At 43.7% G+C, this 14,568-nt stretch overlaps 1 protein-coding gene across 4 annotated transcripts in view; it reads left to right on the top strand.

The window, feature by feature from the left end:
* LOC137436810 (sodium-coupled neutral amino acid symporter 2) overlaps positions 1-14,568 on the top strand; it is a 112,861-nt gene that overhangs the window by 75,853 nt on the left and 22,440 nt on the right. For all 4 annotated transcript variants that reach the window (XM_078765906.1, XM_068130935.2, XM_068130934.2 and 1 more), the window contains 3 exons: positions 4,394-4,476; positions 6,335-6,393; positions 6,970-7,116. In XM_078765906.1, coding sequence (XP_078622032.1) covers positions 4,394-4,476; positions 6,335-6,393; positions 6,970-7,116 — 289 coding nt within the window. The remainder of the gene's footprint in view (positions 1-4,393; positions 4,477-6,334; positions 6,394-6,969; positions 7,117-14,568) is intronic.

Here is a 14,568-nt window from a genome sequence, read left to right as displayed (position 1 = left end):
GTGCTGGAGTGGCAACCCATCCAGGATTGTGCCCAATAGCCGAGGAAACTGCTTTGGTAGCCCTTTTTATTCCATGACCTTGCTGACTCTGCCATAAATCTACCCTCCTTCAGATTGGCAAGCATTAGCCTCTTCCCTCTCTGCTATCCTTGATAGAATCACAAGATGGTCAAACACTTGAAATTTGTCTTTCAATCTTGAAAGAAAATCTCTCTCCCTCTCTTCCCCCCCCCCCCCCCCTCTCTCTCTCACTCTCACTCTTTCTATCTCTCCCTCTCTCCGAAAGGACGGTCTGACAAACCCTCCAATCTATTTTCTTAACTATGGGCCCATCACTTTCGCATCGTAGATAAGTCGCTGGTCTCTATCTTTTCCTGCCTCCTTTCTGGTCTTGCACCCCCTGCTCTTTCCATGCAGCAGCACAGCTGTATCAAAACACAAAATATGTGCAGAGAGATTACCTTGATCTCTTGTCTGACATTGAGGGCCTCCATCAATTGTTGAAAGAACAGAAGCAGGATGTCCAAGGTGGAGTGCCCTGGTCTGAATCCGAATAGATGATCTGAGATGAAGCCGTAGGAGAAAAGGAAGGATTTCATGTCAACTGTGATGATGGGTTCCATGACCTTGCTGATTATTAAAAGTAAGCTGATAGGTCTGTAGTTTTTCGGAGATTGTTTTTTTTTTCACGTTGTTTATGGAATATAGCACAGTGAAGTGATGTTGGCTAACTTAGACGATACAGATAGATATAGATGGAAGATGACGGATGGAAAACTACAGGGTGAACAGAGCAGAAAGAACAGGTTTTTTGGGCATGTGACCTGATGTAGAAAAAGATGTTGAACAATTCTATGAAAATCTTGAACGTACTGTGCAATCTATATACCGATACACGCTTTTGTTATAATCTGTGGAGATTTCAATGCACAGGTACGTGGGCTACATTCGTATCATTCGATCAGTAACAGAAACGGCATCCAACTGTGTGAGTTCTCCGATCGAAACAACATGGTTATAAGTAACACTCTTTCCACGGTTATAAGTAAACACAAATTTACTTCATTTTGGTGCGCAAGCGGTAGTGGAATAGCGTGAAGCATGTACGTGCCTTCTCGACTTTCAATGCTGTTGGAAGCGACCATCGAATCGTGTATGCAAAAATTCAGTTGTCTTCAAAAAGTTAAAAAAAAAAAAGGTGGTGAAAGGCAAGACAATGTACTGGGGAGCAATGCGGTACGATGACATCTTGAAAATGGACAGGAATGATGCTATATCCAGAAGGTGGAGAGAAACTAAACTACACCTGAAGAACAGTCCTACATGAAGTTTGTTGACATATGCACAGAAGAAGACAGAACTCATCTGCCACCAAAGCCGAAATTCTCTGTGTCGGTGCGGAACTCTGCACAAGAGCTGCACGTGGTGTACTTTATCAAGTTCAACATTTGCAAGTACATGCAACACAAAGACAACTTTGCGATACATATGATGCAGCACTAAATGCTCATTCCAGCAACATCCTATTGACGGTCAAAAACACGAATCTGCGAGATGCTGATGCTTGGAAACTCGTAAAATATATTTCGGGAAAATCGTCCAACATACCCACGCTGCAGTGTGAAGATCGACCCATAGCGTGACGCAAGCATTTCGCAAACCTTCTCGCTGTTGCAGCTCCGGAAATAGCTCCAGAAGAAGCTCTGAACTTAACAAAAGTCTGACACTCACCAAGAGATCTTCTCAATGGAAGAACTGGATGCAGCTTTAGGTCAAATGAAGTGCGATCAAGGCCATCCATGCCCGGTGCTTTGAGTCAAAACTTGGAAACTGCCTGATGTGAAGCCTATATTGTTACATTTCTGCACCAGAACATTTAATGGAGATCACCCTAGTCAATGGGGTGAAGCTGGAATAGTTCCCATTCACAAGAAAGGTAATTTGGCATTTCCCACAAACCATCGTGGAATCAGCTTGACACAAACCGCAGCCAAAATTTACAACAAAATGTTGCTCAATCGCATTCAACCAACCATTGACCCACTGCTCCGCTTTAACCAAAATGGCTTCAGACAAAGCCGATCTACGGCTGGTCAGATTCTTGCACTGCGAAGGCTGCTTGAAGAAGAAAAACAGCAAGCTGGACAGGGAGCTTGTGCTGGTATTTGTCGACTTTACAAAAGCGTTTGACTCAATAGACAGGGATGCTATGTTCAAAATACTATGTGCCTATGATATACCACCTAAGATAACAAACGTGATCAAGGAGATCTATAAAATTGCACTTCTGCTGTTGTCCTCACACCTGATGGGCCAACTCGGGTATTTGACGTCACTGCAGGAGTGCTGCTAGGTGAAACTCTTGCACCTTTCTTATTCATTATGGTGCTCGACTATGTGATGCATACCGCATTGACGGAGGAAGATGGTGTCACACTGCAATGCGGCATGAGCAGAAGACACCCTGCTCAGAAACTATCTGACCTCGACTACACCGATGACATCGCTGTAGCTGCTGATTCTCTACAAAATGTACAGGACATCCTATTAAGAATCGAAAATACAGCCAGAAAAGTCGGTCTTCTTATCAATGCCTCAAAAACAAAGTACATGCACATTGCACATACATCGTCGACCGAATGAACATTGAACAACGAACTCTCAGAGCAGCAAATGGTGAAGTGCTCGAGATAGTTCAAGACTTCAAATACCTTGGCTCATATACCAACACTGCCTATGACGTCAGCTGCCGCATTGGACAGGCGTGGGCATCAGCAAACAAGCTTGAGACAGTTTGGTGCGCCCAGTTGCAACGAAGCACCAAAATCCGGCTATGTAAAGCTACAGTTACTTGACACAAAACAATCAATCTTACTGTATGGATGTGAGTTGTGGCCGCTGACTAGTAGCATGACATGTAAAATCGATGGCAACTACACCAAACTCCTCCGTAAAACACTCAACATCCGTTGGCAAGGCCACGTCACAAACATTGAACTATATGGTAATTTGCCAAAAATTTCTGATGTTGTGAGGAAGAGGCGCTTGAGATTGGTGGGTCATGTTCTCCAGCACGAAGAAGAAGCAGCAAATAGCATCCTACTTTGGAAGCCATCAGAAATGAGAGTTGGTCGGCCGAATCTGACCCAGCTGACAGAGCTGTTTGGGCAAATCTGACAAGGTGACTGTTGTTTGTCGCTCTGGTTTCTTTTTGGCGTTTTGTTTGTGATTGTCTGATCAACATTATGTATAAACAAGTAAGAGCTGATGTCGTCTGCTGCAATAACAGAGTCAGAATGGAGGGTTACCAGAAACTTCTCAGGTGCAAAAGACAGAGTCCAGGATTAGTTGGTTGGGATTGGGTAAGGTGGGCACAAAGAGCGAGGGGTTGGAACAACATTTGGAAGCAAGATTTGGGGACACAAGATTTGGAAGCAAACGCAGCATACAAGAATTCGGCCTTCTCACAAGCTGAGTCTGCTGTGTTGCCATTTGAAGTGAGGGAAGTGATGGAAGGGGAGCATACTTTAGAGACAGACTTCGTAAGGCACCACAAGGTTTTAGAAGAGGAAGACAATTTTCAATGTTCATTGCAGAGGTTGAACAGATGTTGTTTTCTGGCTCTGATGAAAGTGGACACACACTTGTTGTGGGCTTTGTAGAATGATCTGAAATGTCCTTCAGTCAGATTTGCCTTCCAGGAAGAGAAAGCAAGTTGTTTCAGAGCAATTACCTCACCACAAGATTCGGTATACCATGGGCGGGAAGAAGGGTCGAATAATGGAAGATGAGATGGGATTTATCTGTGCATGAGAGAAGGTTTCTGTGGAAGAATTCCCAAGCCGAGTTAACATCAGGGGCAGTAGATATGGGAGACTAGTCCTGAAGAGAGATGGCTGCTTGCAGTCCCTGCCAATCTGCCTGAGTGAAATGCCAGACTCGTCGGCATTGAAGCAGCTCTGTGAGAATAGCCAGAAAGACGTCATCTCCCACAAGCATAAGATCAGATGAACCAATTGCAACAAAGTAAGAGCAGTTGACATTTATGGGGAAGTTTGTCATCACTAAGTCCAGAAGGGAGGATTTGTCATTGGGAGAAATCCGTGTGGGAAAGTTCTTAGATCAATTCATTTTCATGGAATCATAGAAGTCCTTTGCTGAAGTACCATGGTTGGTGAGAGAGGTGCCAACACCCAGGGAAGTTGCATGATGACAATTGAAATCACCACATATGAGGAAGAGAGAGTTGCGACGAGTGATGAGTTTTGGATACGAATCTGTTCCATAAACGCATTTGCTTATCACATTGTAATTTGTCCTGCTGTTACATTTTGCAATTCAAAAAATGTATTTACTTGATGCTATTGTAAAGTTTGGCTTCACCCTATTGCAGGAAAAGTTACTTCAATGGTGAAATAGCGGTGATTATTGCTGCTTTGTTCGTCATCCTTCCATTATGCTCAATGAGAAATATAGGTGAGTTTCAAGGCTCTCTGACAGGATAATCCCATCGCCCATCCTGGATAGGTGTATCAGCCAGTTACTAATGTTATGCACATTTGTAGTACAAATACACATCCCAGGTGCATATTGTGACAGGCCTAGGGTTTTGTAAGATTTAATAATATGTTATTGTTAATACAGTGGTACAGGGGCATTCCATTCCTTAGTAGTGTCATGAAGTTGCTGGAGAGGGTTCTGGATGGGAGGACGAGGAAGGGTCTGGACAAAGAGATCAGAGAAGAGCAACAGGGGTTTAGAAAAAGGGTAGGAGAATGACAGATGGGATGCTCATGCTGAGACAGATAGTGGAGAAGAGGTTGGAGGTGCAAAGTGAAATGGTATTGGGATTTGTGGATCTTGAGAAGGTCAACAACACTGTCCCGAGAGAGATGGTCATGGCGATACTGGAATGGATGGGAGTGTCGGAAGCAGAAGTTATGTTGGTGGAAGTGATGTACAAGGGAACAAAGGGAAGAGTTTTGATTGGTCCTGGGATGTCGGAGAAGTTCAGTATGAACATCGGTTTGAGGCAGGGAAGTGCTCTCAGCCCACTCGTGTTTATCATGGTGATGCAGCTGGTAAGCGGAAGGTAAACATGAAAGGTATTCTGGGGAGGATATTGTATGCGGGCAATCCAGCTATTGTGGTGGAGAGTGGGCAGGAGATGCAGGAAGTACTGGGGGAGTGGAAGGAGACAATTGAGAAACATGGGCTGAAAATGAGCTTGGAGAAGACTGAGGTTATGTGGAAAAGACTGAGCAGAGAAAACAAATTAATATCAGGAGATCAGACAAGGAAATAGGTTTGAGTATCTGGGGGGGGATGTAATTAAGAGGCAGAGGTGTGGAGGAGGATTCAGGTGGGTGCAAATGTATGGAGGAGGGTGGTGGGAGTAATGGCAGACAGAAAGATTTAAAGGAGAGTGAAAGGAAAGGTTATGATGTCTTGTGTAACGCCTGCCTACCTTTACGGTCTGAAGATGGTAACACTGACAGAGAGAGAACAACAGAGGCTGCAGATTTGCGAGAACAACTGGATCAGGAGGGAGTGAAGAGGGTGGATAGAAGGAGAATGGGTGAATTGAAGGAGGAGATTGGTACTTTGAATGTAGCTTGAGTTTGATGGGGAGATTGGTGAAATGCTGGCTGAGATGGGCTGGACACGGTGCAGATGGGGGAAAAGAGAGAATGGCAGAGAGCGGATAGGTTGAGGGATCTAGGTAGTTAGGAAAATAGGTAAACGACGGTTGAGATGGTAGGATTGTGTGAAACGGGATATCAGTAAGGTGGGGGTGGTTGGAGAGTGGAGGAGTATCGTGGTCAAGGTCGGGCAGGAGATTGATAGTATTGGATCTCACCCCTTACAAAGGGAAGAGGTGGAGAAGAAGAAGATGTTCCCTTACAAGTAACTTCAACGCATGAGGAGGTTATTAGGCCAATCAAGCCTGTGCAATGGTTGCCAATCTATGGTTGCCCATGCTCTATCCTTCTAAAATGCGAATAATCAAACAAGGAAGCAGCACAATGATTTGGCCGTTTTCGGGTTTGGACCTTGACCTCTCAGAATCAGAGTGGATGCTCAATTATGCCACCAAGTCTCCTAAAGAATATACCAAAGAGGTTGGTGTGCAAAGTATGAGAAAAGGCTTTCATTGTGACATTGGAGTGAATTATGGAAGATAATGTTAAAAAGAGCATTAGATAGGATTTGCAGAAAACTGGTCTTACCAGGATCCAATTCCATGTACTTCCTATTAATAAATGCATACATATGTTTGAGTTTCTTGTGGCCTCTTGCCAGTTTTGTCATGCCATGACCTCTTCCTTTGCAGGTCATCTTGGATACAGCAGTACCTTCTCTCTCGGATGCATGGCATTCTTTCAGATAGTTGTAAGTAAATTGTGAAAAATGTTTGTCTGACGAGGCCCATTTATTAATGGCACAAACATAATTTAATAGTTTCTTCTTCATTTTATCGTCTCCTTCCTCTCACCCACAGTCCTCTATGATGCAAATTCAATGTATAAGACTAGCAAATAATAATAATAATAGTCATAAATAAATATATAATAATGGTAACAAATAATAATAAATATAATAGACTCGCTTCGCTGATGAATTTAATCAAAAGACAGAGACTTTGGTGCGGTAAAAAGGCCAATATCGGTTTCACCAGAAGGGGAATATAGGCTTGCTCTCCATCGTCTGTCCGTCCTTCCATCCATCCCACCTTTCGTTTTTTTTTGGTTTTTTTGTTTTTCTAGACTTTTTTCTCCTAGCCATTAACATATTCAACTGAAACTTGGTGCATGGCTTTATTACAAGTTACAAACCAATTTTGAGTTTCAAGGTGTTTTGTCAGTTTTTCAGAGTTATGCTCTTTTTGGACTTGTAAAATATCACATCAGTAGGGGACATGTATTCCAAAGCAATTATTGCTATTGTTTCTCTCTCTGTCTCTCTCAGATCATTTACAAGAAGTTCTCCATATCATGCGAAACAAAGGTCGAAAACGGGACCACAATGTATCAGTATCTCTACTTGACAGACTACAACCAGACTCAGACTGGGTGGCATTCGTGCAAACCAGAAATCGCTTTGCTCAATCAAAAGGTGAGAGCAACAAATTCCTTGAAATGTTACTCATACTATGGAAAACCACATCCTTAGACAAGTTAATTTCCACAGAATTATGGAATGAAGCCTGGTGTTGGGCTAGCGGCTAGGGTGCCAGCTTAGGATCCCAAGGATCCTGGTGTTTGAATCCCGATCGATCACTGAATTAATGCCAGGGGGGTTGACTCAGCCTGTCATCCTTCCAAGGTCGGCAAATTGAGTACCAGTTCACTGGTAATTCCCTGTTTGTCGTAAAAGGCGACAAACAGGGTTGGCGGCAGGAAGGGCATCCGGCCGTAAAACATTGCTTCAAAAAGGGGACCAAAAAAAACAACAACTACCACGGTCCCCGAAAAAGGCCAACCCCCGCTTGCGGGGAAAAATGGCCTCTAAAGGTGTTTTATTTTTATTTTTATGGAATGAATAATTCCCCCAGAATTGGCATATTTTAGTATGACTTGTAATACTGGCTTCCCTTCTTACTGGGTCCTCCCACCACCCTGAACTGCAGGGATTATTAATAATTGTTTATACCCACTAAAACCTCTCTGTGCACACCCTGAATAAAACCACAAGTTTTCACATCATTCCATCCAGTGGTTCAGGAGTGCATCAAAGTCAAACCCGCAGATACTTGTGGCATTATAGTTTGATATTGTCATGTGATATGCAAAAGATTACTTTACCCAGTTGCTTTGTTTTAAACAAAATATACTGTTTCTGCACTCCAACTCTGATGGCATTACAAAGTGAAAACAATTTAAACAAGTAGAGCTACATTCAAAGTACACCGCCCACGTGTCAAATAAATAAATAACATATCCTCCAGCGCACGACATTGCCGGGGTGCCTTCGGTGCCTGGCAATGCAGCACATGGAGACGGAATTTGGAGGGAGAGAGCAGTGTACAATAATTGGGTGATTAATTGATTAATTGCGTAATTAAAATAAATAAATAATAATCGTAAAATACTTTCCTAATCAATTGGCTAATAGCATACATATACCAACACCATTTCATCCAAATATGTAACTTTTTGAAAATTAATTAATCAATAATTAATCAAAAAGTCAATAATTAATCAATTAATCAATAAATCAAAAATACCTATTATAGCCAAATAATACACTACTCACAATAAGTTAGGGATATTGTGGGAGTGAGTTGATTTTTTTTATAGGGGTGTGTGTTTCACTTCACTGATTTTTGGGATAGGCAGACCATTGTATGTGGGTTGTTAGGGTTAGAACCTAACAGGTTAGTTGTTAGGGTTAGAAATACACAAAATCAACCACACCGAAGAACCTGCCAATATCCCTAACTTATTGTGAGTAGTGTATTGTCATTGTCATTGTCATGTCCAAATTTCAGCTTCCTCGCTCAAAAAGTGCCTGAGATATTGCCCAGATGAGAAAGGAAATAAATAAGTGATTAATAAATCAATAACACAACACAACAACACAAATTCCGGGGAAGTAGTTGTTCCTCATGTGTCTTACACACCAACCCATTTAAGCCATGGTCCCATAGAGCCTGCGTTGGTATACGATGGGCTACGATGGCCCAAACCTACGATGGCCCACGATCACTCTGAACAAGTCGGCATGAACTGATGATGATGAAGTGATGGCTCATGGCTGGGGTTTATATACCCCCAAAGTAGCTACCCCCAAAGTAGCTACGAGGACGCAGGATGAAAGTCAAAATTTTAGGGATGATCCTACGTCCTCGCAGGATTGTCGTACGGTGTCGTACGACGTCGTACGTTGTCATACAATATCGTACGTGTCGTACGATGGTCTACGATTGTAGGATCGTGGACCATCGTAGACCATCTTTTGAACATTTCAAAATACGATTTTCCAACCTACGATGGCCACAAAATCGTACGTCGACGCAGGATGGGCTCCACGATGCTACCATCGTAGACCATCGTATACCAACGCATGCTCTATGAGACCATGGCTTTACTCACACATCATAATAAATCAATAATAAAGTAATTAATCAATTTATTGATTGATCAAAAAATAAAAAATACCTTTTTGCCAAAGCACTTGTTCACTATTGTGCCCAAATTTCAGCTTCCTCGCTCAAAGGATGGTTGAGATATCGCCCGAACAAACAAGAAAGAAAGAAAGAAAGAAAGAAAACCAAAAACGGATTGAAAACTGCATACCTCCCTATCAGTGTGCATCATCATTGGGCCCCCTTCGACGTCCAGCGATGACATCACGCAGCACCAAGAGATGGAATAGGGAAGGAGCGGTGTTCAACAAACGGAGTGAAAACTAAGCACGCCCTTTCGGCACGCATCATCGCTGGGTGCCGAAGGTGATGATGTCATGCAGCAGCTGGAGATGGAATAGGGAGGGAAGATGCACTGGGGAGGCAAGATGGAACAGGGAGGGAAGATCCAAGACTATTTCATCATTTATATCGTGTGTGCGTGTGTGTGTGTCCCAGCATGTCTTTTGTGGAGTTCTACTGGAGCTTTCTAATGTGAAATATCAAAATTATCACCATGACCTCCTGAGTTGATTAAGCTGATTAACTACAAATAATCCGGAAGATTTCCCATGTATATAAATGTGCGCCATGTTAAGGTGTATGGAATAGTTCAATAGGCCCTTCCATGACTTGGCATTCCAATTAAAAGATAAATAACAAAAAGAACTAGACTTGCCACTTTATAACTGCTGGCAGTAATGACCGGTTTCCTACGCCTTCCCGCTCACATGCAACAGCATTCAATATTTATATCATTAAATAATGCGACATGATGAGAAATGGGCCAAAAGAAAATGGCTGCCATTCTCCTTCCCAACCGCTGTAACCACGCCGACAGAGTCTGAAACAATATAGACTACAAAGGTGATATTTACCTGAAACTCAAAAACGGCCTGTTGGGAAATTCCCACGTAAAAGTGGCAGCAGCTATTGAATCGGATTAGCAAAGATGAGCATCAACAAAAGCCGACAGACGGGACGGCCAGCTTAACGTCCATATACTAATGCCGACAGATGGGACGCAATCACTCGAACCACGCCGACACGAATTTATTTCAGCGATTTATTTAAAAATATAAAACAAAGCTCGAACCAAGCCAAGACGAGTTTACCTCAGATTTATATAACTAGGGCATGCCCGTACTATATATATATCTAAAATTATATCCCCCCCCCCCCCTCTATTTACATGAAATGGTTTGGTCCATTCGCAAAGCCAAAGCGAACGGCTTGCGAGTACGGTGACAATCCCCCCCCTCTATTTACATGAAATGGTTTGGTCCAAAGCGAACGGCTTGCGAGTACGGTGACAATCACCCCCCCTAAATTTACAGGAAATGGTTTGGTCCAAAGCGAACGGCTTGCGAGTACGGTGACAATCCCCCCCCTCTATTTACATGAAATGGTTTGGTCCAAAGCGAACGGCTTGCGGAGTTTGGTAAAGAAATCGCCATAGCGTGCACAAACGCGCAGGAAAGCGAAAGAATCGCAAATTAGTTTTAATTAGTTTTAAAACATAGTTTAACGCCAACATAGCGCCAACAGAGTTTCCCAACGTGAAATAAATGAATACGCTCTCAAATGTGCCGTCCGAGGCAGAGTCTGTTCGCCACGTTCGGCACACGTGATAGTTCGCTGCTCTCTGATTGGTTGAATCGTTTTTTGGACATAGCTCGGTAACTACTTCTCCGATTAATATGAAACCTTGAAAAGGCACATCCTCGGGTCCCCAGCAATATACCTGGCAAGTTTCAAGTATATCGGACCCGTGGTTGTCGAGAAACAGCGGTCACAGACAAACAAACACACAGACACACAGACACACACACATACACACACACACACACACACACACAGAGATTACTGGAATTATAGATAGATGATATCAATTTACAGTCACGTGAAAAAGTAAGTACACCCCATGTAAAGTTTTGACTTTTTCAACATATTTCAACATACAGCTATTTGATCTTCATTTCAACAATATTGATAGATAAAGGTGATATAATACAACAAATATCATGAAACATTTACATTTTGTCATCCATTGTATAATTTAAATAAACATAAATGCAAATTTCGCATGTGGAAAAAGTAAGTACACCCTTGGCTCTAATAGGTGATATATCCCCCTTTGGCAGAAACAACCTCAAGTAGGCATTTCTTATAACTGTCTACCAGTCTGACATCGACTGGGAGAAATTTTTGCCCACTCCTCCATGCAGAATTCTTTCAGCTGTGCGATGTTTGAGGGGTTTCTTGCATGCACAGCTCATTTCAAATCCCCCGCAACATCTCGATGGGATTTAGATCCGGGCTTTGACTTGGGCATTCCAGAACCCTCCATTTCTTTCTTTTCAGCCATTCCTTGGTGGATTTACTGGTATGTTTAGGGTCATTGTCATGTTGCAAGGTTCACCTTCGGTTGAGCTTCAACTTTCCGACAGATGGCCTCACATTATCCTCAAGCACCCTCTGGTACAATGAAGAATTCATAGTGGATTCTATTATGGTGAGGTGCCCAGGCCCTGATGCAGCAAAGCTGCCCAAACCATAATATTTCGACCACCATGCTTTACAGTTGGTATCAGGTTCTTGTGGTCAAATGCTGTCTTTGGTTTTCGCCAAACATGTCTTCTGGTACTGTGGCCAAATAGCTCTATCTTTGACTCATCTGTCCAGAGCACATTGTTCCAGAAGTGCTGGTCTTTGCCGAGGTGTTCATTGGCAAACTTTAGTCTTGCCCTGATGTTCTTCCTGGACAGCAAAGGTTTCCTCCTGGCACACCTCCCATGTAGATCAAATTTGTGCAGCCTCTTTATAATGGTAGACTCGTGCACTTTGACATCAACAGTGGCAATAGCTACCTGTAGGTCCCCTGATGACATTCTGGAGTTTTTCGAGACTTCTTTCAGCATCTTGCGGTCTGCTCTCGGGCTGAACTTGCTGGGGCGGCCTGGCCTGAACAAGTTGGCAGTTGTTTGGAATCTTCTCCACTTGAAGATGATCTTCCGGACAGTCGAATGATTGATTTCAAATTGTTTGGAGATCTTTTTAAATCCCTTCCCAGATTCGTAGGCATCCATAACCTTCTTTCTGAAGGCCTCAGAGAGCTCTTTTGATCTAGGCATGGTGACGCCGCACACTTCAACAACAAAGAACAAACCAAACTAAATGTCTGAGGTTTAAATAAGACGGGTTCCTCAAAGATCCTCTCTAACGATGTTCTAATCATTTGCACCTGAACTGGTGTACCTGATTCTAATTTTAGGTATTTGAAGTAGTGATAAATGTAGGGGTGTACTTACTTTTTCCACATGCAAAATTTGCATTTATGTTTATTTAAATTATACAATGGACTACAAAATGTAAATGTTTCATGATATTTGTTATATTATATCACCTTTATCTATCAATATTGTTGAAATGAAGATCAAATAGCTGTATGTTGAAATATGTTGAAAAAGTCAAAGCTTTACATGGAGTGTACTTACTTTTTCATGTGACTGTATATTGTTGCGGATCTCCCGAAGCCCGTCGACGTACAGAGGTTGGGTGGGGGGGGGGGGGCTAAGCCCCTTTTCCTCCTCGGGTCTTTGTGTCCACGAGGCCGAGTCGCCACTCCCTCAGCGAGCGTGGAAAAGGGTATCGGGTCGACGCCGCACGTACCTTTGATACCCACGCTGCCACGGAAACGGGGACCGGACCTGGCACAAGCCACGCTAATCGAGTACGCCCGAGCGGTGTGCGTATCACGTGACTCGTGCCATTACCTTTTATTGAACCCGATTCGAGCGGTTCTGTTCGTACGATGCTAAGCCAATTGTGAAATGACGGGAACGATCAAATAAGAGGAAGAACACGGTTTATTTATAATGTACAGGTGAAGAGACACAGAGCAGGCACTTAAGCAGTCTTAACTAAATCCCAGACAAAGGGCCCACTCACTCACGCAGGGAAAAGAAGGAAGGACAGTTCGCGCGCCAAACGCGCCTTGCCGTCGGTCACGGCACGTATGCAAGAAGCCCAGGTAGGAGGATCGTCGGCGTAGGTGGCTCCGGGATGGATCGTTTCCACAAGCGCGATTAATACAGCCGCAGAGCGCAGGGCACAGGGCAAGGGGAATTCGTGTACAGCGAGGCTATAACAAGCAACTCAATTCAAGCACTCCGACTCGTTCTCTCTCGTCTGCTCTCCCCGATTCTGACTCCAACTCGCTCTCGCTGGCTCCGACTCTCACAGGGGCTCCGACTGATTCTCGACTCTCGCTGGCTCCGACTCTCACAGGGGCTCCGACTGATTCTCGACTCTTGCTGGCTCCGACTCTCACAGGGGCTCCGACTGATTCTCGACTCTCGCTGGCTCCGACTCTCACAGGGGCTCCGACTGATTCTCGACTGAGGCGGGGGGCCCGGTGCAGGGTTTTATGGCCCCGCCCTTACCCGAATGTTCCATGCCCCTCCTCTCGAGCTCTGATTGGCGGCTCGTTGCTTACCGGCCACTCCCCCTGCAGCTCCTCCCTTCGGCCTTGCCAGACCTGTTCCAGGCCGAGCACATGGCATCCGAGCCCAATTGAGGCCTACTCACTGGCCTGCTCAACGCAAAACTAACACAGGAAAGGAGACTACGCTTACATTTACTAAGAAATAACTGAACTACCGCGAGGCTACATGTTGTGGTGTGTCTACCTATGAGGGGGGTTATCCTTTATTCACAAAACCACAACAATATAATGAAGCTCGAACCAAGCCAAGACGAGTTTACCGCAGATTTATATAATATCAATTTATATAATGTATATAATAATATGAATTTATATCATTTATATTATGATATCAATTTATATAATGAAGCTCGAACCATGCCAAGACTCTATCATTTGCTTTAGCTCAGTGATTTATGAAAAAATATGAAACGAAGTCTTTGCTTTGCTTGAAGGCACAAATCGTCATTCGCAATGAAAATAGCAAATCCCATTAAATCCGACAATACACATCGAGTTCCAAAGTGCAGCATTTAATATGTACTAGGGCATGCCCGTACTATATCTTATACGTAAAATTATATCCCCCCCCTCTATTTACATGAAATGGTTTGGTCCATTCGCAAAGCCAAAGCGAACGGCTTGCGAGTACGGTGACAATCCCCCCCCCCCCCCTCTATTTACATGAAATGGTTTGGTCCAAAGCGAACGGCTTGCGAGTACGGTGACAATCCCCCCCCCCCCCCCCTCTATTTACATGAAATGGTTTGGTCCAAAGCGAACGGCTTGCGGAGTTTGGTAAAGAAATCGCCATAGCTCGGTAACTACTTGTCCGATTAATATGAAACCTTGAAAAGGCACATCCTCGGGTCCCCAGCAATATACCTGGCAAGTTTCAAGTATATCGGACCGGTAGTTGTCGAGAAACAGCGGTCACAGACAAACACACAGACAC

This window comes from Myxine glutinosa, chromosome 11 (genome assembly GCF_964187855.1).
Source record: "Myxine glutinosa chromosome 11, kmMyxGlut1.1, whole genome shotgun sequence".
Lineage (NCBI taxonomy): Eukaryota > Metazoa > Chordata > Myxini > Myxiniformes > Myxinidae > Myxine > Myxine glutinosa.
This window is presented reverse-complemented; position numbering and strand designations above follow the sequence as displayed.